Source organism: Callospermophilus lateralis, chromosome 2, assembly GCF_048772815.1.
Source record: "Callospermophilus lateralis isolate mCalLat2 chromosome 2, mCalLat2.hap1, whole genome shotgun sequence".
Lineage (NCBI taxonomy): Eukaryota > Metazoa > Chordata > Mammalia > Rodentia > Sciuridae > Callospermophilus > Callospermophilus lateralis.
In genome coordinates, this window is record NC_135306.1 from 148,579,189 (window position 1) to 148,603,119 (window position 23,931).

The 23,931-nt window shown below is 51.8% G+C and overlaps 1 protein-coding gene across 4 annotated transcripts; it reads right to left on the reverse strand.

The window, feature by feature from the left end:
• Positions 1-7,250: 7,250 nt before the first annotated feature.
• On the reverse strand, positions 7,251-16,676 carry Serpinh1 (serpin family H member 1). 4 transcript variants are annotated; one of them, XM_076846625.2, is made up of 6 exons: positions 16,538-16,676; positions 15,125-15,168; positions 12,098-12,756; positions 10,906-11,004; positions 10,588-10,820; positions 7,251-8,210 (listed from the first exon to the last, which is right to left on the reverse strand). In XM_076846625.2, exons 3-6 carry the CDS (start codon positions 12,711-12,713, stop codon positions 7,908-7,910), a joined length of 1,251 nt encoding a protein of 416 aa, XP_076702740.2. In that variant the 5' UTR covers positions 12,714-12,756; positions 15,125-15,168; positions 16,538-16,676; the 3' UTR covers positions 7,251-7,907. The 4 variants fall into 4 exon arrangements, with proteins under 4 accessions (XP_076702740.2, XP_076964952.1, XP_076702739.2 ...); XM_077108837.1 differs by lacking the exon at positions 16,538-16,676 and adding an exon at positions 15,409-15,429; XM_076846624.2 differs by lacking the exon at positions 15,125-15,168 and having other exon boundaries at positions 16,538-16,675.
• Between the last annotated feature and the right edge of the window lie 7,255 nt (positions 16,677-23,931).

Sequence of the window (23,931 nt, forward strand, 5' to 3'; positions counted from 1 at the left end):
GAGTTTGAGGTGAGACAATCACTTAGGCCCAGGGGCTCAAGGGCAGCCTGGGCAACAAACAAGACCCTGTCTGAAAAAAAAATTTTTTTTAACTGGGTGTAATGTAATGGTAATCCCAGTGACTTAGAAGGCTAAAGGAAGAGTATCACAAACTTGAGGCCAACCTTAGCAATTTAGCAAGGCCCTAAGCAACTTAACGAATAGCAAGATCCGGTCTCAAAATAAAAAATAAAAAGGACTTGGGATATGGCTCAGTGATTAAGCCCCACTGGTTTTAATCTTCTCTCTCTCTCTCTCTCTCTCTCTCTCTCTCTCTCTCTCTCTCTCTCTCCCCTTAACAAAATAAAAATAAAAATGCCTGAAGTCCCCCATTCATTCGTACATGCACCAGACTTTTCCTCAGTACCTACTTTGTGCCAGGATTAGGGTCACTGTGATGAAGAATCTTAGTCTTATGAAAATAAAATGTGGTGTGGGACGAGGCCCCAGGACAAGTAAAGGCCTGGTCTTGAGAGAGTGAAAGGGGGATACCCACTGGGGAAGACAGGAAGGCTTCCTGTGGAAAGTGGCTATGGAGTTGGGCCAGGGTGCTGGACCACCTAGGCAGGGAGCAGAAAGGGGCAACCTGGGTGTGCCTGAAGGGCCAGGGAGAGGCTCCTCCAGAAGGCATTGAATGAAAGGATCTGGTTTGCATGAGGACTTGACCAAGGAGTTGGCAGATCTTTGGAGCATAAAATTGGGACCTGTTAGGGGTGATCAGTCTTATGAATCCCAGGACATCAGGGAGAGGGAGTAGGGTCAGCCCTGTGACCCGTGACAGTGGTGCTGGCGGGCTGAGGGAGAACCACAGCCAGGCCACAGGGAAGAAGACGGGGAAGCTTGAAGCTCAGCCTTGGTCAGAGATGGGTCCTGCCAGTATCCCACTGCTGTGGGCCTCAAGGTGACCTCCTTTTTAAAGTCCAGAGCCCTCAAGGGTCTGGGGAGGGTGGGGAGCTCCATCCATTGTCCCTACCAAAGTTGGCTTTCAAAGAACATGCCTGACCCTTTTGAAGATCATTGTTAAAGACCCTCCCTTAAAGGGGCTCAGCTCAGTTCTTAGATCATCACAGAGGCTCTGATGACTACTGAACGAGCCTTCCCATCCTGCCCACTCCAGCCTGCCTCCTTAGCCGGTTCCCACAGCTTTGGGGCTTTCTGTTCCCAGAAGCACCTGTGGACACATGCATGTGGGTGCACACACACACACACACACACACACATTGTAATGTTTCTCCTGGCCCCCAGAACTTGCTGCCAGATGAGCTCTCCTAGTCAGGAACCTGAAGATATGAAAAGGCCACATTGAGGCTAAGGAGGTGTTCTATAGGGAAGCCTTTCTCCTTCTTTCAGTTATTTTTCTGACCCCACACCCAGTCCCATGACACACAGGCCAGGAAAATGATGGCAACATCACCTCAGGCAAGCGTCTCTGCAGGCCACCCAGACACCTGGGCCCATGTCCAGGGTGCCATTGGCTACCAGGGCTCCACTCCTGAGGAGAAACAGGTGGGAAGCAGGTCTGGCAGTCAGTGTCCCTGGGTGTGCCTGGGAGGGGGTGCTGGTAACTGAAGTAGCACTGGGGAAATTAGGAGGGAAGAAGTGAGCCCCTTTAGGTCTTTTAGAGACCTAAAGAGAAGCCCGGAACTGTAGGGAGGAACCTGGGGCCTGAGACGCCCAACATGGTTTCAGAGACTCAGAGGTGCCTGGCACCAAGAGGTGGGACAGACTGCAGATGAGGAGCCACTGCTGGCGGGTGGATTTGGCAGCTTCTGCTGGGAGCCCTGTGCCGCTGCTTCAATATCTTCAATTGTAAAAGGTACTGAAGTCAGAAGAGGACCCGAGGGAGAACTCCTCCAGTTGGGGGGGGTGGGGGGGTGGGTGAAGCTGCAGCCTGCGACCGCTCCAGCTCAGGTTTCCACCGCCCAGAAGGCAGGTGAGGGCGCAGGTGAGGAGTTCAGGGCCTTCCGACCGAGGGGCAGGGAAAGACAGAAAAGGAAACACGCTCTGGAAGGCAGACCTCATTGGTGGCCTGGTTCCTCGCTGGCTAAAATGAAGAAAGATGAAGGACCCCTGGGGCCACCGCGCCCCAGGCATGTGGGGAGTCTCTGGAACAGGAGACTCCCGCTGCTGGCCAGAGTCAAGTCCAACCCGCGGAGCAGGGTAGGCCGGCGGCCCGCCAATAGCATGCCGGAGGTGTCCAGTGCAGCTGGACTCCGGGTTCACCGCTTGCGCAGCCGCAGACAGGAACAACGTACCCGGGCGCGAGTGTGCAGAAGAGGCCTTGGGAGGCCCCAGAGAGGCTCAGAGCCTGCCCATCGCCCACTGCCCCAGTCCAGGCCCGAGCAGCCTGAAGGCCAGGCCCGGAGGCCCTCTCTCCTCGTTGGCGCCCCCGGTGGCCGATCCCGGGAAAGGCCACGATGTCTTTCTTTTGTCACACAAGGATCCCCTCCCCTAGCACCCGCCGGGTGCCCTGCACAGCTTTTGCATCCCCAGCATGGGGGAGCCGGGAGATTGTCCGTGTGGATAGCTGGTAGGGACAGACCCGAGATGGGATGGAGCAACACCTTCTGGGGTCGTTGTCGTGGAGTAGGGGGATCTTCTGAAGGAAGAGACTATTACAGTTGACATAGACCTAGCTTCCCAAAAGAAACCTGGAATTCCTCTTTTGCACCAGTCTCCCACCCTCTGCTTCCAATCCATCGCTAAGGTCTGCCCGCACTCAGCTAAAGACATAGTCTGCACACTTCATGTCTATGAATCTGGGTATGGCACTCGGGGTGTAAGGAATGCCGAATTTCTTTATTTTGATAAATCACCGTTGGAGCCCCCTCCTGTCCTTGCCTGGCTTGTCAGGAAATCCGATTCTTAGTCTTAGGCTTTCATTATTGCGGGAGGCCTTGGTCATTAGTGAAGATTCACAGAGGTTATCACTCCCGCTGTCTACAGCCCAAGCCAGGGCCAACCCAGCAGCCACACTTCTGCTACACTAGCCTGAGAGCTCACGGAGCCTGCCCAATTTTCCCAGGCGCCCCTGTAGCCATCCACATCCAAGACCGAACCTCCGCCATTTTGCAATCAGGACTGTTCTACTCCCCACAAGACAGCCACTGTCCCCTGTCTTCCACCCAAACACCTACTCTCTAATCCCTCTGGGCCTCATGCCCTCTGGCTTCACATCCCCCACAGGTCTGGTCCTGGTTCCCCGTGGGCCCTGGTCGCACCCTGTGCATCCCCACAGTAATGCCTGAGGGTTCCGATTTCCCCACATCTTTCCGGGATTTGTGTTACCTGTCTTTTTAATTATAGTAGCAATTATTTGGCTTATTCCAAAATCTTTATTTTTTTTCTTACACACCCAATAAGTATCTAATAAACATTTGTTGAGCAAATTAACGGACATCCAGGAAACAGCCGGGTTTGGCAGAAGGATGCGGAGGGGGCTCCACGGGCTGCCACTGGAGGGGCAGAAGCAATGGCATGAGCAGAAGGAAAGGGGTGGGTGGCAAGAAGCTGAGCGAGCCCTTCAGAGGGACCAGGAGGTGGCAAAAAAGAAAGTGGGGGCAATTGCAGGAGTTGAGTGGTGGTGAACGCCTGCTCTGCCCCCATAAGCTCACTGCTCCCTGCTTTGTGTCTCATGGTGGGGCTCCCATCAGGCCCACCCCACCGGCGCCTCACTGTATTCCTAGCTCTCTGGCATCCCAGCTGCCGCACCTCTATTCCTGCTGCCCCTTCACCTGGAATGCCTCTTTCCTTTTCTGTTCAGCTCTAGCTTCCCTGTTTCAGTAGTCTCCCCTGACACTGGCACAGCCTGAACTCAGGCACAGTGGCACGATGGAAAGAATCTGACTTTAAAGTTGAGATGTAGACTCAAGTCCTATCTGTTATATGAGCATCACTTCTTAATTCATAGCTAACACTTACTAGCCACATATTATTTGCTGAGTACCATGGGCTACCTTGTTGAACACTCACCACAACCTTGTGTTATGATTCCCATCTTACTCCTGAGGGAACTGAGGCTCAAAGATATCAAGTAACTGTCCAAAGATCACACAGCAAGGGAGTGAGTGGTAGAACAGGAATGAGAGTCAAGTCTGTGAGGCTGCAACACCTCTGCTGCTAAGTATCCGAGCACATTTCCTTTGAGCATTTCTTGGCACCTCCTGTGCACTGGGCATTGTGCTAGATATGGTGATACAGGACATGGGCAGACAGGGCCTTCTCTGGAGGAGGTTACTGTTGGAGTCCCAGAGGAAGCCACTGCTGCGGGGACTGGGGTGGAGATGATTCGTAGAATCCCACTGGGGACTGCCACTATGAACTGCAGTGTGGAGCTCACCCATGTCGGTAACTTCTCCCTCCACACCCAGAGGCCTGAGAGCCCACATGAACCTGACCTGCTGTGTGGCCTCAGGCAGCCACTTCACCCAGCTTCCTCGCCTATAAACGTGCATAGGAACAGCTACTCCTTAGGGAAGCTCTGAGAATTAAATGAAATTGTACAAAGCAGTGCCAGGCCCCTAGTGGGAGCTCAGTGAGGGTTAATCCTGCTCCCTACACCCACATCTAGAACCCTCTGGATCCAGCAGCTCCTCCTTTCTGACTTTAACAAGCACTATAATGGGAACAACAGGGTGATCCTTCCAATGGCCTCCAGGGGGCAGGAGAGCTCCACACAGGGAGGGGATGGCCTACCGTGGGGCGGGGAGTGTTCAATGTGCAGCCCAGCTTCCCATCTCCACTGCCTCCACTCCTATTACCACCCCACCTTCCCTCCCCATTCACCTGTCACCTGCACCAAGCCCTCCCCCAACTCTGCAGGGTATTGGAGGGGTGACTTGGGAGCACCGGCCCTCCTCCCCTGTGCAGGAGGAGCAGCTTGGCTTCAGGGCCTCCTTGGGGGTGATATGGGGGGGTCACACCCAGGCCTGGCTCATCTCACTGCCCTTCCCAGGTGAGCTGCTACACTGAACTTCAGAGGCTGGAGCCGGGGCTCCCACTCCCTACTCAGGACTCAACCTAAGGATTAGAAAGACTTCCCAGCAGGAAGCAGTAGGCATGGAGTCCCTGCTACTGAGGTTGAGGGAAGAAGAGTTGAGTTAAAGGCCAACATAGGGAATCCCATCTCAACGACTTCCCACCTTGCTGGGCTATTGCAGGGGTTGGTTAAATCACTCCCGGTCATCAGCAGGTTACACACCTTCATTATTAGAGCTGGTCAGTTCCTCTCCTGCCCTTCCCCCTGAGGTGTGGAGACAGGAGCAACTTCCCAAGTGACTAGATCAAACTCCAGGTCACCCTCACTGGCCAAGGGACCTCAGGTATCTCAGCTTTGATGTTACCTGTAAAATAGGGCTGATCCCTACCCAGCCCAGCTGTAGGAGGTCTGGATAAAAGGACACACCAAATAGTCACAAAACACAAAGTGGTACCAACAGGTATTACTAAAATCATCATTCTGATCAGGAGGTACCTCCTCGCCCTTCACGGCAGCCCACCTGTCACCCCATTCTGGGAACCAGAGGCAGCCATGTCTTCCTCCTCTGGATTCCTCAATCCATGGTTCCCTTCTAGAACAGCCTTTTCATATACTCCGCAAAATGGTCTTAATGCCTTGTAAGTGTATGATGCCGCCTCTAGACCCAGGACAGGAACCTGGGTATGATGCGGAACAGACAGACATGACCCTGTTCTCAGGAGCTTCCGATCTCATGAAAGGCAGACCGGGAAAGTACATCATAAGTGGTCAATGTCATAATGCCAAGTCAGTAAAATGAGAAAATGTGGAATAGAAACGGAGGTAGGAGCCGGGCGTGGTGGTGCACACCTGTAATCCCAGCATCTCAGGAGGCTGAGGCAGGAGGATCATGAGTTCAAAGCCAGCCTCAGCAGTTTAGCAAGGACCTAAGCAACTCAGAGACCCTGTCTCTAAATAAAATACAAAATAGGGCTGGGGGTGTGGCTCAGTGGTCAAGTGCCCCGAGTTCAATCCCTGGTACCAAAAAAAAAAAAAAAAGAAGAAAGAAAGAAACTGTGGTAGGAGAGGGGTTGATTACAGATAAGGCCTTTCTGAGCAAATTATCTCTGAGCTGAGTTCTGAATGCTGACGGGGGAACCTATGAATATCTACAATAAGTAGTGCCTGTCTGTAATCCCAGCTATTGAGAGGCTAACACAGGAGGATCACAAGTTTGAGACCAGATCGGGCAATTTAGCAAGACCCTTTCTCAAAATAAATATATTACTTAAGGGAGGTAGGGATGTAGCTCAGTAGTAGAGTACCTATGGGTTCAATCTCTACTACCAAACCAAAACCAAAACCTACAAGTGCCACTTATGGGGAGGCGGCTGCAAGAACAACCAGCGCAAAGGCCCTGAGGCAGGAGAACAAACATGGCACGTTTGGAATAGGAATGATCCAGGTGAGCAGCAACACATATTGAGTTCTGAGCATGCTCATCGCTGTCCCTAAGTCTCCCTTCTAAAAAAGCCCCTTGAAGGTGGAGAGCACACAATACAAGACACACCTGAGAATGTGGTTTTGGTAAAAGTGCATGTGGTAAAGCTGGGAGTCAGCGGGCCCTTATGCAGCTCTGCCCACACCTTGGGGGACTCTGTTGGATTGCCTGCCCTGGTAAGGGGTTCTTCCCCACAAAAATAGACGGATGTCCAGAGAGGAAGAAAATAGACAGATGTCCAGAGAGGAAGCGCTTTGCCCAAGGTCACACAGTCTATGGATAGCAGAGGTGGGCCCTGAATCCAGTCTCCTTTGCCTCCCTGGCCTCTGGTCTCCTGTTCTGTCCTCTCCCCTGAAGGTATGGTGTTGGGAGCCCTGAGGACCACGAGACGGTATCAGAGGAACTGTGCTGGGTTCCTCCTCCCCTGGACCACCTGAGAGCAAGTGTCCCACCAACTCCCTCCTTCCACAGCCCACCTCAGGCACTTTACCAACCAGGGCCTGAGCTCCTATTGAGGGCTCTGTCAGATGCAGTCAGCTTACAATGAAAAGCAAACAGACTGAAGCCTGGGAGGCCGCTGCTGGGGCCGATCTTCCCCTGTGGGCTTGCAGTGGGCCTGCCTCACGCCATTGTCTGGGGCTATCTGCCAGCACTACAGGGCCTGATATGGACTATTAGACAGAAGGACTTTGTCCCCTGGGAAGAATGACATGGCAATCTCCTGATCCAATCTTCTTCCAGGCGCCAACAAAATTTAATTGGAAAAATTTTATTGAAAAAACAAATTGTACAAACAAATCCTTATTTTGACAGAAAAAAAAAAAAAAAAAAAAAGGCTCACGTTCCTCCTTTCCCCCATCTTTGAAAAACTAAAAAAGGAAAAAAAAAAAAGTTCATCCCAGGATGCCCAATACGATTCTCAACCAGGGTCTGCCCTCTCCTATGAGCGGTTTCCCATCTCCCGTACCCAAGCCAGTCATTTTGGGGTGCCTGGTTCCAGGGGCTGCAGCACCTAGCTGTGTAGCTGGAGGAAGTTGGGAGAGGCTGGGGGAAGGGGAGGGACTGAGGCCGTGGGAGTGTCAGCAGAGGCCTGGGCTGCACCCCCAGCTCCAGGTCCCACCTATAAGAAAGTATTGGCTGGATCCAGACTTGGAGGGTGGGACAGGATGGCTATCTCCCAGGTTGCACAGTTTGTAGGATCTCTGGGTTCAGCATCATGGCATCTGGGGACCCATGTCCGAGCGGAGTGGACTCTAGCTGGGAAGGTCCGCTCAGGTGCAAGGAACCCTGGTCTGGTTTTCCACCCCCACCCCATGGGATATCCAAGACTGGTACCTCCCCCCACAATAGCACCCATGTGTCTCAGGAACCTTCTGCTGCTTCCTGTCATCTCGTGCCCACCTGAGGGCCCTACAATTCATCTCGCATCTTGTCACCCTTGGGCCGGACCAGGCGCCCAATGAACAGCAAGGAACCGCTCTGGGTGTCTCGCACCAGGAAGATGAAGGGGTGGTCTGCGTAGAACAGCTTGGGGCTGCGCAGCTCCTCACGCCCATAGATGTCCTGGTCAAAGGGGTTGCCCTCTGTGTCCCACTCGAAGGCGGTGGCATGGAACACGCTGGCCAGGTACAGGTCCTTCTTGCCCGACATGCGCGACAAATCTGCCTTGTTCTTGTCGATGGCCTCGGTCAGGCCGAGCCCCGCCAGGTGTTTCTGTGGGACCAGGTGCAGGTGAGACCACAGCATTCGAGCCTCCGCCCACATCACCCTGACCACCCTGAGAAGACACAGCCAAGCCCAGGCCTCACGGTCTGGGTGCCAAGTCCACCGGGGGCTTCCCTCACACGCTGCGTTCTCTGTTTTCCTCCTCAAGCTCCAGAGGAGGAAACTGGGACTCAGAAATAACAATCAGACGTGATCCCTGCGCTGCCCAGCAACCTCAGGCTATGCCCCTCGAGGTGGACTCCAGGGACAGATGGCAACCCTGGGAGCAGATCTGAGGGCAGGTCCCCTGACCCCAATCCAGACCCACCAAACCCACAAAACTCTGGGAAGGGGAGTGGACAGATCCTTCTTAAACTCTCCAGGAGATTTTGGCACACCCAAGTACTGACAAAGACGGATCAAAGGACAGCTAAGTCCACATCACTCTGAGGCTGACAGCCTGTCCCGAGTGATATGAGACCTGGGGTCTGCTTCCAAAGGACCTGATGCCAGGACGAATGGTGGCTTCAGATGAGCCACTATGGGGAACGAAGAGATGAGAGTCAAGCTGGGTGATGGGCATATGAGGGTTCCTTCCACTGATCTATCAAAATAAGGTGCTACAATGTTCCGTGAGGGAAAGTTTAAACACACATACAGGCAGGCACGCATGCCTGTATGCACCTTCCCATGGCTTTGCACAGCACTTGGAGGCCAAATACCCATGTCCACACAGCAGCCTCCAGCCTCATCCCCTGGAATGCCCCACCCTATTCTCCACAGACAGCCTCCCTGAACAACTTGCCTCCAAGATGGCTGTCTTCTCTCGTTCTCCCCTCGGGGCTCTCCATCCCTGAGACAAGCAGTGCCCCTCGATTTCTCTGTCTCTAGCAATGATGGTCTTGTCTGTCCCTCCCACCTGGCTCAGAGCTCTGGAAGGGGATAGCCCTAGACAAGGCTCTTTGTGGAGGTCAAGACTGAATCTCAGTGTAAGAGAGGTCAGTGAAGGACCATTGGCTGGCCAGGCACAGTGGCACAGGCCTGTAATCCCAGCTATTTCAGAAGCTGAGGCTGGAGCATCACAAGTTCAAGGCCAGTCTCAACAACTTAACTTAGCAAAATCCTGTCTCAAAAATTTAAAAAATAAAAATAAAAAGGATTGAGGATGTAGCTCAGCAGTAATGCACCCCTCGATTCTCTCCCCAGTACAAAAAAAAAAAAATCAAAAAGAAAAGGAGTATGACTGAGTGGACAGCTGCCTCAGGAGCCCAGGTTTCTGCAGAACAGTCTCTTCTCTCTGGCAGGGCCAAACAGTGTCAAGGCCTGGGGTCCTGAGACTCAGGCAGTCCTGAGAGAGGTGTCTGAGCAGGCCTAGTTATTCATCCAAATGACTATGTACAAGTCACCCACTTTGAATTTGCCAACTCAGTCTACCCCCCTGGACTGTAAGTCCTGTCTCTGCTGAGCTCCAAAAGACACAGCAGAAAAAAGGAGAGACCATTGGCCAAGAGATGGGGAAGAACCGGGGCCAGGGCCAGGTGGGAGACAGTGCAGATTCTTCTTTGGAAACTGTGTCTACAGTACAGACCATTACAAGCCCTACTAGGCTCTGACTTGGAGCTGAAGCCCCATTCCATCTCGAACTTTCTCTCCAAGCTCTCTCTGCAGTAAATCTGAAGAATTCTATGGGTCAAGAGCCTTCCTGGGAACGATTTCTGGCACCCAGGCAAGAATGAGATGAGTTTTCTCTCTTGAATAGGTCAATAGTCTTCTTCCTGACAAAAAGGCCACCTCATGTCTTCACCTTGAGGTCTAACTGCAGCTCCCCACTTTCAAGCCAGTGGGACCTTGGGGAGTCACCGTTTCTCTCTGAGTCTGTGCCCACCACCCACATTGGTCACAAGGGGGAAATCCCCTTGAGCATGTGTGCAAGTCCCTGTCCATCCTAAGGGACCTGGATGTCAATCTTATGTGGTGGATGACACTCCAGCTTGAGCAACCTCTAACTGGATACTCCAGACTCCCAGAGGCAGCACAGTGACAGGGGCTCGCTTGAGTGTGCAACATCCCAACTACTGGCTAGGTAACTTTGAACAAGTTACTAAACTTTTCTGAGTCTCAGTTTCCTCATCTATCAGCTACAGTCCTCCCAAAGAAAATTGTTTAGAGGACTGAGAGAGCTTAACATGAACAAAGTGCTTCAATGGCTGTCACACAGCAAGTGTCCATGGTATGATCAACTGCCCAAGGGCAGGTCCCACACCTCCTCCCCTGCGTCCCCCCTATCGGAGCCCAGCCAGTACTGCCTAGACACCCAGGGGACACACTGGACTAATCCCTTCCTCCTCTGCCAGGGCTTGCAGGGCCAAGTTGGGCCAACCCTCACCTGTAGATCGTGGGTCACCTCTACCACACCCTTGGGCAGGGAGATGGCGACAGCCTTCTTCTGCATCTTCCCCATCCAGACCTTCAGCTGCTCCTTGGTCAGCAGCTTCTCAAGGCGCTCGAGTGGCTCCACGTGGTGGGGCATGATAATGATGAGGCTGGAGAGCTTGTGGGCCAGGGGCATCTCTAGGATTTGCAGCTTCTCCTTCTCATCATCGTAGTAGTTGTAGAGGCCTGGGTGGAGAGCAGAGGACACTGGGTGTGCTGTGGAGTGGAGGATAGGACGCCGTCTAGACCCCCTGCTCCTCAAGGCACCTACCTGTCCGGTGCATCATTGTGACACCCACGGTATAGGAACGAGTCACCATGAAGCCACGGTTGTCCACCATCTTGTGGTGGAACTTCTCGTCCCAGTGTGCTGTGGTGGGAACAGAGCACAGGGTCAGAGATCCAGGTCCCCAGACACTATCACAGCCCACTGCACACCCTACACTTATCCTTGCCATAGGCAGGTGACCATTCTCGGGGGCCAGGCTTCAATGTGCCTCTCTTCTGAGTGCCCAGCCCACAGAGTGCATGTTCCCTGCTCTTGGGTGAGGAGTGCCCTCTAGGGCATGCTATCTGAGAATGCAGTTCCTCTAGTAGGTCCCCAAGTGACAGGGACCTCATTCCACCCTCACCTCAGCCTCCTCCATGTCCACTGCCTGTGTGGCACTTGTCAGGTGTTTGGGAAACCTGCTGAGCTGGGCTTGCTACCCAGCCCGATTACTGAAGGGGGCTGTGTCCTGGGCAGGAGCACCCTGGACCACCCTTATTCTTGTTAGCAAGTTCTGTTTCCATGACCAGAAAGATGGTGGGAAATTGGTTAATGTGTGTTGTGCCACAACCAGACCTGCATTCTGATCAAGGCTCAGCAACTGACTGTGAGAGGTCTCGGCTCTCCCAGCTTGGCTCCATTTATAAAATAGGTTTCTTCATCCTTACAGCCAATCGATAAGAGTACCATCCAAGTAGGTACTCACACATATCCACTGACTCCAAATCTATCTTCAGTTCAATTCACATCAACTCCACCAGATCCTGACTCTCTACCTGCCAGCAGAGCCTCAGCTTCCTTGCCTGTGAAACGGGTGTAACACTGCCTGTCTCCAAGGGCTGCTTTAAGGAATGGGTGCCTTTCTCCAGCTCACATTTGAGGCACAATGGATTCTGAATTTTATGGAGTCCAACACATACAAGCTAAGGCACATTGCTTTGATGAAAAATGCTATGTAGGAGCACATATCACATATCTGGAGTCCCTCTGAGGGCTTGCATCCCTGTCCCAGTCCTTTCAACAACTGGCTACCTCTCTGAATTTGGTTTGTAAAAGATCTCTGAATCTAGTGTATAAAACATTTCAAAAACCGTTATGCCTCTGCAGGTCGCTGTGTTCAATGAGGAGCAGCGAAGAGCCCCCACAAGGAACTCTAGGAGGAGCCGCCACTCTCACACCCTGCCCTGCAACTCACGCTTGAAGAACATGGCATTGACCAGCAGGGCGCCATCGGTGCGCTCCACGTCCTTGGTGACCTCGGGCAGCTTGCCGTCGGTGGTCTGCGCAGCCCACTCATTGATGGACTGCAGGGCGCTGCGCTTGTCGCGGAAGTTGATCTTGGAGTGCTCGCAGTTATAGTGCTGCTTGCTGCTGCGCACGAAGTCATCGGCGAAGCTCACCGAGCTGGGCCCGTACAGGCGGCTGCCCAACTTCCAGGTCACGTTGCGCGCCGTGGAGTTGCTGAGCGAGCGCAGCAGCTCGCCCAGGCCCGTGTGCACCTCCTCGTCCCGCAGCTGCTCGGCGCTCAGCACCGCCTTGGCCTGCGAGGCCGTGGCCGCCTTGCCGCCCAGAGACACCAGGCCCAGGGAGGAGGCCACCACCACGGGCGATAGCAGGATATTCTCCACAGCCTGGTCCTTGGCCATGGCCTGGTACAGGCTGAAGGCCAGGCCAGCGCTGCGCTCGGCCAGAGTGGCCGCCTTGGGGCTCAGCTTCTCTGAGGTGCCGGGGGCTGCTGCGGGTTTCTTCACCTCCGCCGCCAGGGCCATGGCCAGGAGGCACAGGGTACCAAGTAAAGGGAGGGAGCGCATGGCTGGAAGGTGGGTCGCGTGCACCGCCGGGGACCTGTGAGGGCTGCGAAGAAGAGTGTGGCCCTGAAGCCCTGTGTCTTCCTCCCCAGCTTCTCCCCGCCACCAAATTTCCTGAAGATGGGTACGAGTGAACCCAGAATTGTGGAATCCCAGATCCCACTCAGGGCTGCCCATTCTTCAGGGGTCAATGTAAAGCAGGGTTCGTAACAAGTCACCACCAGGCCACCCTATTGGTTTCCTGCATTGGGCATCCAACACTTACACATATTTATGTGTTTACTGTAAATTTATTTCTGCTCCTAAGTAGCTTGTGGCTTCCAGCCTGTCTGGTCCCCCACTGTAACCTGAAGGCCTAGCACATGACAGGCCTCAGCCATTCCTGAGAGGAGGTAAAACAGGGCAACTTGCCAGACCCAAGGTCTCTATCAGTCTATATAGAGCTCAGCTGTGATCTCACATGACCCTGAGGGCCCTTTTCCAGTAAGAACAAGGAACAGCAGGACTGAAAATCTACAGTAAGCCTAGGTGCCTGGGCAAAGGATGTCCTGTGGGACAGACCTATGGGCCTGCCCCACCCCCATGCCTCTCCCCTTCCACTCTGGGATGTTAATGAGCCACCTAGGTTTACTCATTAAATGAAGAAGTCCAGGTGTTCCATTCTGCTACCCCTGGGATGACCTTGAATGTGTGTGTGCATGTGTGTCCACCCAACCTGTCTCCCTTTTCCACACTGCAAGGGCCTAGGTAGACTAGCCTGCCCATCTGCCCACAGCCCCTGGACCAGACAGGAAATCCCAGGACTAAAGCTCTTGGGAGCAATTCCTTGGAAACTAGGAAGGGAAGGGGGTTTCCGGAGAGAATAAGGGCAGGATCCTGGGGAAGGGAGTGAGTCATAGCTCAATGGAGTAGTGACCCCTCCCCCCACCATCAGAGGCTGGCCAGATGTGTGTTCATCCTCCTAGGAAGCTGAAACCACCACATCAGATTCTATTCTGCACTCCCGTCTAACAGCCACTGCCACACAGGCCATCTGCTCCATGGCCTCAAGTTTATCCTCAGGCCCCTTTCCTGACCCCAGCAGTAGCAGGAACCCCAGTACGAACACCACTCCCTTTTCTGAGACTTGCAATCAGAACAGTCCCTATTCATGAGAGATTTCCTCACACACACCCTTCAGGTTCTTCCCCAGCACAGAAGAGACAACAGGGACAGGGCAAGAGGGAAAGTCAGAAAGAACCCTGGCAGAGGTGAGTTCCACTACTTTGGCAGTCAAGATTCATGGTTCTCCTAAAGGAAGATAGAAAATTTGAAATCCTAGTGGAAGACCCTCAGGGACTTTGGCCAGTGGGGAGAGCACTGGATTTCTGGATAGCTTCTACTGTTGGCATCCTATCAACCCAGTCAGGCCTCCCACCTCCCTAGGACCTTGAAGTTTCAATTCAAAGGAGAAGCAAAGGGCCTCAGGAGAGGGAATGACAGAGGAGCAGAGTGCCACTGAGCTCCACAGACACCTGGGGGATGGTACAAGGGAGTTTGGGACCTCACCCTCAAGCACTGAAATGACAGAGTCCTCAGGCCCAGATGAAGTTCCAGGCCTCCTCCCTCCAGCCTTGGCTCCTTCCCCACCAGGCCTAAGGCCTCAAAGGCAGAGGTAGCATATAATTTATTGCATAAACAAGGACACTTAAGAGAGTAAAATGGAACATTTCTAATTATTATGCCAGGACAACAGGCACATGATCACCCTACTCAAAGGCCACCTCTAATCCAGGCAGCTGATGCTGAGTTCAGAGCTCAGATAGGGCTGCAGAGACTACCAGCGTCCCCTTCCTTAGTGGCTGGTGGAGGAGTGCAGGCTGCCACGTGGCAGCCACCATCTTGACAGCCCCCACCCCCAGCTAACCAAAACCTCAAAGGGCTGGGAGGGGCTTCTCAAGAAAGTTCCAAATGACTAGTTTGAGATTTCTCAGGCAGCCACATAGCTCCTGCTCCTGGTGACGTGGCAGGCAAGAGGCTGAATTATCTCTGTAGGCCAGCAGAGGAGGCCTGGGTTCAGGTCCTGGGGGTGCTATGGATTTGCCAGGAGACCCCAAGAGCCTCCCTGGCTTCCTATCACATCTGCACTTTTCAAGGGAAGATGCAAGGCTGGGGAGAAGGGCCGCCCCATTAATCCCAGCAGCAAGAATGGAGGAAGGCAAGTTCCTGCAAGCAAGCCAGCCTCCCACAGCCCAGCCCATCTTGCCACCGAGAAATGCCAGCCCTCAGGCCACTGTTAGACAATCTACAGTTGCACAAACAAAATCCAAGATCGCATAGCTCACAGCTGGCTGGACTGAGCTGGGGCTGGGAGGGGAGGAAAGGAGAGGCTGGGGGTCAGAGGGTCTCAAATATTTGAGAGGAGTCTAAAGTACCTTGAAACTGCCTCAGAGGGAGGTCAATGCCTGCCTTTTTCATTCTGAAAGAAAACAGAAGAGTGAAGACAATGGGACCCCACAAAGGGGAGGTTGGGAGTAGGGGCCAGGCCCAGCCCCCAAAGGGCACCCGTCCCAGATTTCCAGGGACCTCAGAGGTGAATCACGTCACTGTACAGTGGGAGAAAGTGAGGCACCTCTGGCAGGGACAATCCCAGGTCCCACAAGGACAAATAGCGGTCAGACTTCCTAGCACAGGGCTCCATCTATTCAGAAACACTCACAGAGCCCTCCTGAAGGCCACAGGTGGTGTCCCGCTGCACAGCCAGAAACAACAAAAGTCTGCTAGGAATCCTGGTGACCAGAGACAAAGGCCAGGGCAGGAAAGGGGGATGGGTACACAAAGGATCAGAGGACTAGAGGGTGTGGCCCCAGTCCAAGCTTCCAGGCAATCAAAGCCCCCAGTTTTCTCCAGGCCTCCATCCGGGCCCTGCAGCCCTGCAGCCCTGCAGCGCAGAGGGACCAGCGGCAGGAAACCAGGGAAGAGGAGGGGCCAGGACTTCAGGCCAGGCTGGAAGTGCTTTCATTCTTCCCCTCTCTAGATGCCTCAGGAATGTCCCTAAGCTGGGGGTAGGGAAACCCAGCCTCTGAAGAAGCTCTAACCCTGCAGTTCCTTCAGGAACCAGGTGGGTAGACAGAGTAAGGGTGGATGACTCCCACATCTCCAGTGGGTCTCTCGGCCCCCACCCTACATAAGACCCTGCAGACTCCCACTCCCTTTTTGAGGGGGAGAGGGGCTGGCTGCCTATCTCTCCCTCATCTGCCATGCTCTACACATACCACTCATCAGAAATGGAGCCCCTTTTGGTGATTCCTCCTAAAGCATGGAACCCCAAAAGCCAGGACCTCACACCCCAGGAAAAGCCGAGACCGTTTCACCTCCTCTCCTAGGCTCAGATGACCCCCATCAAGCCTGGGAGTGACCCATCAGTCACTGCAGGACCCTGGTCCTCCAATGCCAAGCTGATGAGCCGCATCCCTGTAGGAAAGGCCCCAACTCCTCCTTCCTGTTTGCGGAGGGTCCGGTTCAGCACCCCAACTCCCAGCCCCACTGTCTGTCTCTGCCACTACCGGCTCCTGAACTTCTAGGGGCGCTGAACTTTTCCCAACCCCCGAGAGTGCACAGATCCCCGTCCCAGCCCTGCTCCCTGCGCCCTGCGCCCTGCCGGTCTGTATGGCTTCATCGCCTCCAGGCTGCGATTCCCCCTCACGATGCTCCAGCTGCCCCCAAGTGCCTGGGACTTCACTTTAGGGGCTCTGGTTTGGACCCAACGCCTCCTAAAGGCCACCCGCCCCCTCTCCCTAAGCACCCTAAAATTGTTGAGCGCTCCCCCGGCGTCCCCTGCCCCTCACCTGGGCCGGGCCGGCTCTGGGACCGGGAGTCTCACCTCCGGGCTGCTTCGAGTTGACTGTACTCTCCGCCGGCTGCCTCAGGCCCCGGATCTATATATGGCTGTCCCCACCCCCTCCAGCCCCCGTCCCGAGAAACTTCTGGAAAGTTGGAAAAGGCTTCCGCAGGGCGCCCCAGCTCCACCAAAAAAAAAAAAAAAAGCCAAAGACCTCCCCCTAACCGCCTGCCTCCCGCCCTCTGTGTGCAAGCTGAGGCGTTGTCCAGGCCCCTGGGTCCTACTGTCCCCCTTCTCTAGCTGGGCTGTGGGGCATCAGTGAGTCCCCCCACGGTGACTAACTAGTCCTTCAGAGCACACCCGTGTCCTTTGACGCCGTGGAGAGTCGGGGACCCTGGTGGTCTTGGAGATGGGGGAGGGGGATTCGGGCCACTGAGCTGGAGGAGGCTTCAAGGTCCAGCTTTCCCAGGCTGGAGCCCCTGCTCCAGGCTCTCCAGGCAAGCCAACCCACTCCTGATCTCACATTCTCTCTGGCACCCCTTTCCTTGCTCTGCTCGGAGTACATCCATTGCCCCTCTCCACTCTCACTGTTTTCAAGGTGAAACTTAATTGGGTCCCCCAATCCCTGCTTCTCCTCAGTCAGGGCCCCTGTTCTTTGCACCAGGGAAGGTAGTCAGACTTTAGGAGTCAGTGCCCTTCAGTTCTGGGTTGATCCTAAAATCTTCATCCTCAGCTGATCTTTATGTCAGTGGCCATTCTGATACAGTGAGGGCTTGAACCAGACCAGGTACCTGCCCCTCACCCTGGAAAGTCCAGGTCTTGGAGTGATCAAGGCAGAGACTGCTGGGGAACATCAGGTGGTCCTGCTGGGCATGGAGAGGTACACAGAAGGAAAAACCCTGGCTGTCCACTAAGAACTGTACCACGTGACTTTCTGTCTTATCTCTGCCACCACCCCTTCCCTGAAATTCTAGGGGTGCTGCACTTTTTCCAGCTCTGACTCCCCATTCTTGTGCAACTCTCTCTGCTACCCCTCAGGTTTGCTCCATCACCATCTAACTAGCCCCAATTCTCCATTCCACAGTCCTTGCCTGAAATATGGTGCTAAACGGAGCATTCAAGTACTCAGGCTGAAACAGGAAGAAGGCAAGTTCAAGACTAGTCTGGCCAACTTAGTGAAACTCTGTCTCAAAATTTAAGAAAAAACATAAAGGGCTGGGGTTGTAGCTCAGTGATAAGACACTTGCCTGGAGACCTGGGTTCCATCCCCAGTAATGAAAAAAAAAAAAATTGTGCTAAGTCATTTCTTCTTCTTTCCCCTCTTTCCCTTTTTCTATCTCCAGTTCATTGTCCATGCACCCCTCCCTGTCTCAATGCCTTCCCACAGGCTCCAGGTCTCACTATCAACCCTTCCCACCCCACCCTCCCACAACTGATAGTACCTTGAGCTCTGAGTTAACCTAGGGTATTCATTATTCTGGCACTGGACAAAGTCCCTGACCTCAGGGATGTCCATTGTGAGGGGTATGTGCATTTTAGTAGAGAACTCAGTAAGACAAATTGTTTAGTAGATCCCGCCCCAGCCCTCTTCACTAGTGAAATGATAGATAACTAATGGGCACAGTATGGAGAGGAAGGGACAGAGTATAGAGACTGTCTTCACTCACTACTAGTCACTCATTCAGTCAGTCAGCAAAATGTTTGAGCACCTTCTTTCTTCCAGGTCCTTGTCAGATCCTGGAGAGCAAATGAATTCCAATACCCAGTAGATGCATCCTCTGGGTCCCTGGCCTCAGTCATTTGCAAGGGGAGACTAACTTCTCAGTCTGGATCAAGGTTAGGCTGCTGCTATTCAGTCTTCTGACTCCAGGGACTACGGGAAATCTTAGATCTCAAAAGCTTCAGACTCTGAATTAGGGTCAAGGGATCACCAATTACTTGAATCCTAAAGTGTAGGATTCAAGTGACCACAACATGATCTTACACTTGAAGCCACATAGAATCTTTGAGCCCAGCTAAGAGTTCAAAGGATCTTAAAATAAAAGTATTAAAAACTCTGAGCGGCAAAGCATGTCAAATGGCATAGACTCCTGTCTACAAGTACCAGGCAGAAGTCTTTTCTGCTATATCCTAAAATGTCAGGTACCTGGTACCTTTCTCTACAGGGAACCCTGTGGCCTTCAGAAATAGCCCAGTATTTTTTTGGAGGACAGGTCTGATCTTTTTGATTCACAAATCTTCCACCCTTGGGGTGGTGTCCATCTCTTTGGGGTAGCTATCCTAATTCTTGTGTGTGTCCTGCTTCAACTGTGTCTGCCTATAAGGAGAAGTCCTTCTATGTAAGGACACTACCTGGATCTCCCTGCAGACCCCATCCTCCACCCTCACCCTCACCCCGGCCCCAGGTGAGCTCATGACTTGTCAGTGAGCTAAGGACTGAGACAGGGACAGAGAGGGCTCATCAAAGCTAGTGGAGGTTTGCCTTGGTCTCTAACAGATTCCAATGTCAAAGTCTCATCAGGATTCCTTTCTATCAGGCATGGTGACACATACCTCTATAATCCCAGCAACTCAGGAGGTTGAGGCAGGAGGATTGTTTGAGGCTAGTGTGGGCAACTTAGCAAGATCCTGTCTCAAAATTTTAAAAGATTAGGGATGGGGCTGGGGATGTGGCTCAAGTGGTAGCGCGCTCGCCTGGCACGCGTGCAGCCCGGGTTCAATCCTCAGCACCACATACAAACAAAGACACTGTCCGCTGATAACTAAAAAATAAATATTAAAATTAAAAAAAAAAGATTAGGGATGTAGCTCAGTAGTAGAGCACCCCTGGATTCAATTCCCAGTACTGCCAAAAAAAAAAAAAAAAAAAAAAAAAGACTTCTCTTCCTCTGTACACTTTCATATCTCAGCTTTCTTAGGCCCTTAGACCTCACCAACATTGGAGGGGAAAGCTGAGAGTACTGTGACTGTTCCATTTTTTAGAGGGGTAAACTGAGGCTCATGCTGTTAAATAAACCCAGATGTCTAAAAGGTGAAGAATAGAGGGGACTGAGGCTCTTCATTTATAGACAGGGAAGCTGAAGTGGGGGCCAGTGGGGGAATCTGTATCTGAAGTCCCTCTGCCAGCCTCACCAGACCCATACTGAAGCACAGACCAGGCCAGAAGCCTCCTCCGTGGCTTATCATGCTACATGATCTCAATGTTATCATCCTGGATTGTCAGTGAATGAATGTCCCTGGAGATTTTGGAAGAGCAGGGCCTCACCCTTCTCATCTTGAATCCTTAGGTCCCAGCTCAGGGCATGGCACAAAAGAAGCACTTGGGGCCTGGGGCTATAGCTCAGTGACAGAGAGCTTGCCTAGCATGTGTGAGGCACTGGTTCTATCCTCAGCACCACATAAAAAAACAAATAAAATAAAGGCATTTTGTCCATCTACAACTACAAAAAATAAAAAAATAAAAATAAAAGAAGAAGAAAAAGAGGCACTTGGTAAACACAGCCAGCCAGCACCAGTGAGTGATGGGCAGTGGCTGACCCAAGTCTACTGCCCACCAAGCATGGCCTTTTGGAGGAAAGAAAGGCCACGGCTCCTTTAAATTTCCAGCATCAGCAAAAAAATGTCAAGAGCCTTTGCCACATTATTCTTAGCTCTGAGCCCAGCCCAGAGGCTGACTGTGGCCCTTCCCCCACATTCCAGGCTGTACTTTCTGGAAAAAGCACTCTTTGAGGGGGGGGGGGTGCGGGGAGACTCTGAAATGCAGAGAAACTCTCAAGGATTTCTTTAGTGTCTGGATTCTTCCAAGTGCCTGCAAATCTGTTCCTACTATCCTGCACACAGGAGCCTAGCTGGAAAGGTCCCCAGACAGCAGGGAGTAGAAGACCAGCAAGTCCAATTGCATTTACACTTTACAAAGAGGAAAACTGAGACCAAGAGTGGGGCAGGAATTTGCTCAAGGTCACACAGCAAATCTGAGATGAAGCTGGGCCATGGAGTCTGCGCCCTGGGCCCTCTTTCCCTACACACTCTCTCTAGCTGACCAGTGAGATAGGCAGGCTCCTGTTCTGAAACAGCCCAGTATTTTTTTTGGAGGACAGGTCTGATCCTTTTGATTCACAAAATCAAATTTTGATTCACAAAATCCTTTTGATTCGCAAACAGTCATGGCCGCATTCACTTAGCCCTCACCCCATGGACTCCTAGGACAGAAACTAGCGTGTCATGTAAGTGCCCAGCCCATCCACGTGCTGCCCAGCATCCTCTGCCTCAGCTTCTGGAGTTGCTGGGGTTACAGGAGCATACCACTGCGCCTGGATAATGTCTCAGTCTTAACTAAAGAACATTAGCTGAGAGAGGTTTAATCCCCTTTTCCTTTTTATGTGGCATAAAGCTGGGCCAGAAAGGCTTTGACAACCAGTTCTAGTGATCCTGTCCCTGGAGGAGGCAGGGCCGTCCCCAGGCTGCTCCTCCGTGACAGCTGTCCAGAGCCAAGTGTGTTCTCCGGCCAAGGCATGAGTCAGGAAAACAATCTCTGATTCCCTCTCATGGAGCGTGGGGCCTTCTGTCCAAAAGGACTGTCCTGCATGCTGCCACGTAGGAGTGAGGGAGGCAGCAGGCCACCCTGGGGGTAAGGAGGCGGGCACAGATTCATCCCTCCTCCTGAAGCAGGCCCGCCTCCACCCCCACCCCTCGGCATTTTTCTGTGCCTAGAGAAGCCACAGGAAATCCACTGCCTTCACGCATGGTCTCCAGGGATACCAGCCCACTGATACGCTGTGCTTGTCCACGTGGCCGTGAGGAGCGCACACATACATCTCCAGCAATCCAAATGCACCACATGTGGCCCCTGTGCCTGATAGTCATGTGTGTGAGGGCACAGGAGTCCTGCCTCTTCTCAGCCTCGACCTCCCTGGCCTCCTCTGGCCATTCACCGAAAGGGCCCAGGAAGCAAGCAAGGCCAGGATGGGACAGGCGTCATTAAATACCACTCTGCCCTTTCTCTTTCCTTCTAGCTGTCCTCTCCCCCAGGGGCTTCTTCACATGATAATAATGATGCTCAGGTGGGCCACAGGGCTGTCACCTCTTAGTATCTCTGATGCTCAAAAAAGGGACCTTGAGCTCTGACAACCTCCCAGCCCAGCTCTAATCTGCTCAGTCCAGTGCAGCACCCACTCAGGAGACCTGGAGTCCTGTCCCACCTCTGCCACTTCTTGGCTATGTGCCCATGATCTAATCGTCCCCTCTGTAAACAGGACTGCTGCTCTCAAGGCTCATGAGAAGCACATTTGGAATAACACCTGGAATGATGTCAGACCTCCTCTCCACACATCTCTCTTCACCTCTTCCCCAATGGGTCGAACCCGCCACACAAGGAAGCTGCTGCGGCCCTCTCCTGCTCTGTCTTCTGAGTACTGTCCTGACCGTTCCACTCATTCCTGACCTTGCATGTACATGGGAAGCTAACAGAGGGCCAGGATGACAGTGAGGACTTCCCTGGGAGGTACAGGTAGAGATGGCAACCTGGCAAGCCGGAAGAACTCAGCCTGGGAGTCAGGAAGTCTGGGACAGGGTCCGTCTCCATCTCCACTCACACTGTGACCAGGAAAAGCATGGGCCTCTCTGCATCTCGGCCTTCTCCTCTGAAACACGGGGATATAAGCAGGGTCTGGGTAGATCCGAGGGATCTGAATTTAAACAGGAAGAAGGTTTCACATACATTCCTGGTCAGAGGAGAAATTAGGACATAAAAGTCATATTTATGCAAGCTTTTAAAAACACCTTAGTGGTGTATTAAGAATTGTAATGCAAATAATAATAATAGAGCTCATGTATAATGGCATAATTTGGAGTGAACATATTTTATATACAGAGTTACAAAAAATGGTGTTGTGAATGGATAGTTATGATTATAATGCATTCTACTATTGTCATGTATGTAAGAAATTTTAAAAAATAGTTAATAAAATAGAAACATATAAAATAGAATAATTTCCTGCCACATTGTCTATAATAGCAAAAATTGGAAACAACTATTCATAAATATAAGTGGAAATACCTTGAAGCTGGGAAAAACAAAAAGTGAGGAAATCGGTGGGGGTGGGGGTTAGTTTGTTTGTTTTTGGTTTTAAACAAAACAAAACCTTAAACCCCTAAGGTTGCTTTACCACTGAGCTACATCCCCAGCCCTTTTCTTAATTTTTTTTTTTTTTTTCAAGACTGGGTCTTTCTAAATTGCTGAGGGCCTTGCTAAGTTGCTGAGGATGGCCTTGAACTTGTGATCTTCCTGCCTCAGCCTCCTGAGTTGCTGGGATTACAGGTGTGCACTACTGTGCCAGGTGAGGAAATTCTTTATGTTCTGAAATGAGTTAATTTCAGCATGTGGAAGAATGTGTAAGCTCAGGTGGCTCTCGAGTCACTGAGAAACTGATAACACTGATTGCAGGGCAGCAGGAGAACTGGAGGGAAGGCAGAGTGAGAGTCTTTTCTTTTCATCTGTTATAAATTTCTGGACTGTAGGAATGTACTCCCTATTTACCTATTTTTAAAATTTGAAATGATTTGTGTTCTTTGTAAAAAAAAAATTTTTTTAAATCTAGCTTAGGGAAATGATTCTTTAGTTTTGAGCACAGATTCATGTACAAGAATGTTCATCAGAGCCTTTTTTGAAGACAAGGTCAGTAAGGGAGGGAATATTGGCAGACATCAGAAAGGGGGAGGAGCTATTGTAATCCTCAGGCAGGGAAAGAGGGCTGAGCTCAATGGATTGTTGCATTAAAAACAAAACAGCATTTTCTGCAAATTTTATGTGCAGAGCTACAGATGTCTGGAAGGGTGTTTACATTTCATAAATGTCAATGCTGCTTATTGGGTGACTTCTATTTAATTAAAAAAAATTCTGATGTTTAAAGGCCTGGGTTAGTTTTCTTTTTTAATGCTTACTATAAACAATTAATAAAATGTGTATCAGTGTATATAGTAGTCATAGAGAAAGTCTAGAAAGAAATATTCAATGGTTCAATAGTGTTTATCTCCAGAGATGAAAATACACATCAAATATTTTCTGTGCTTCTCTGAAAAAAGAAAAAATTGGGGGCTGGGGATTTGGCTCAAGCGGTAGCGTGCTCGCCTGGCATGCAAGCGGCCCGGGTTGGATCCTCAGCATCACATACAAACAAAGATGTCATGTCTGCCGAAAAACTAAGAAATAAATATTAAAAAATTCTCTCTCTCTCTCTCTCTCTCACTCTCTTTCTCTCTCTCTCTTTAAAAAAAAAAGAAAGAAAGAAAGAAAGAAAAAGAAAAAAATTTTTTTTCCTGGTATTGGAGTTTGAACCCAGAGCCTCAAGTATGCTAGGCAAGTGCTGTATCCCCAGGCTTTTTATTTTGATTTTGAGACAGAGC

Bases quoted from the DNA above. Each gene is read 5' to 3' on its own strand.
- Serpinh1 (XM_076846625.2), bottom strand. From the start codon at position 12,713: ATGCGCTCCCTCCCTTTACTTGGTACCCTGTGCCTCCTGGCCATGGCC. The intron at 11,005-12,097 runs GTGAGTTGCAGG...TTCCCACCACAG, and splicing joins CAATGCCATGTTCTTCAAGC to CACACTGGGACGAGAAGTTC. The intron at 10,821-10,905 runs GTAGGTGCCTTG...CTCTCCACCCAG, and splicing joins CACAATGATGCACCGGACAG to GCCTCTACAACTACTACGAT.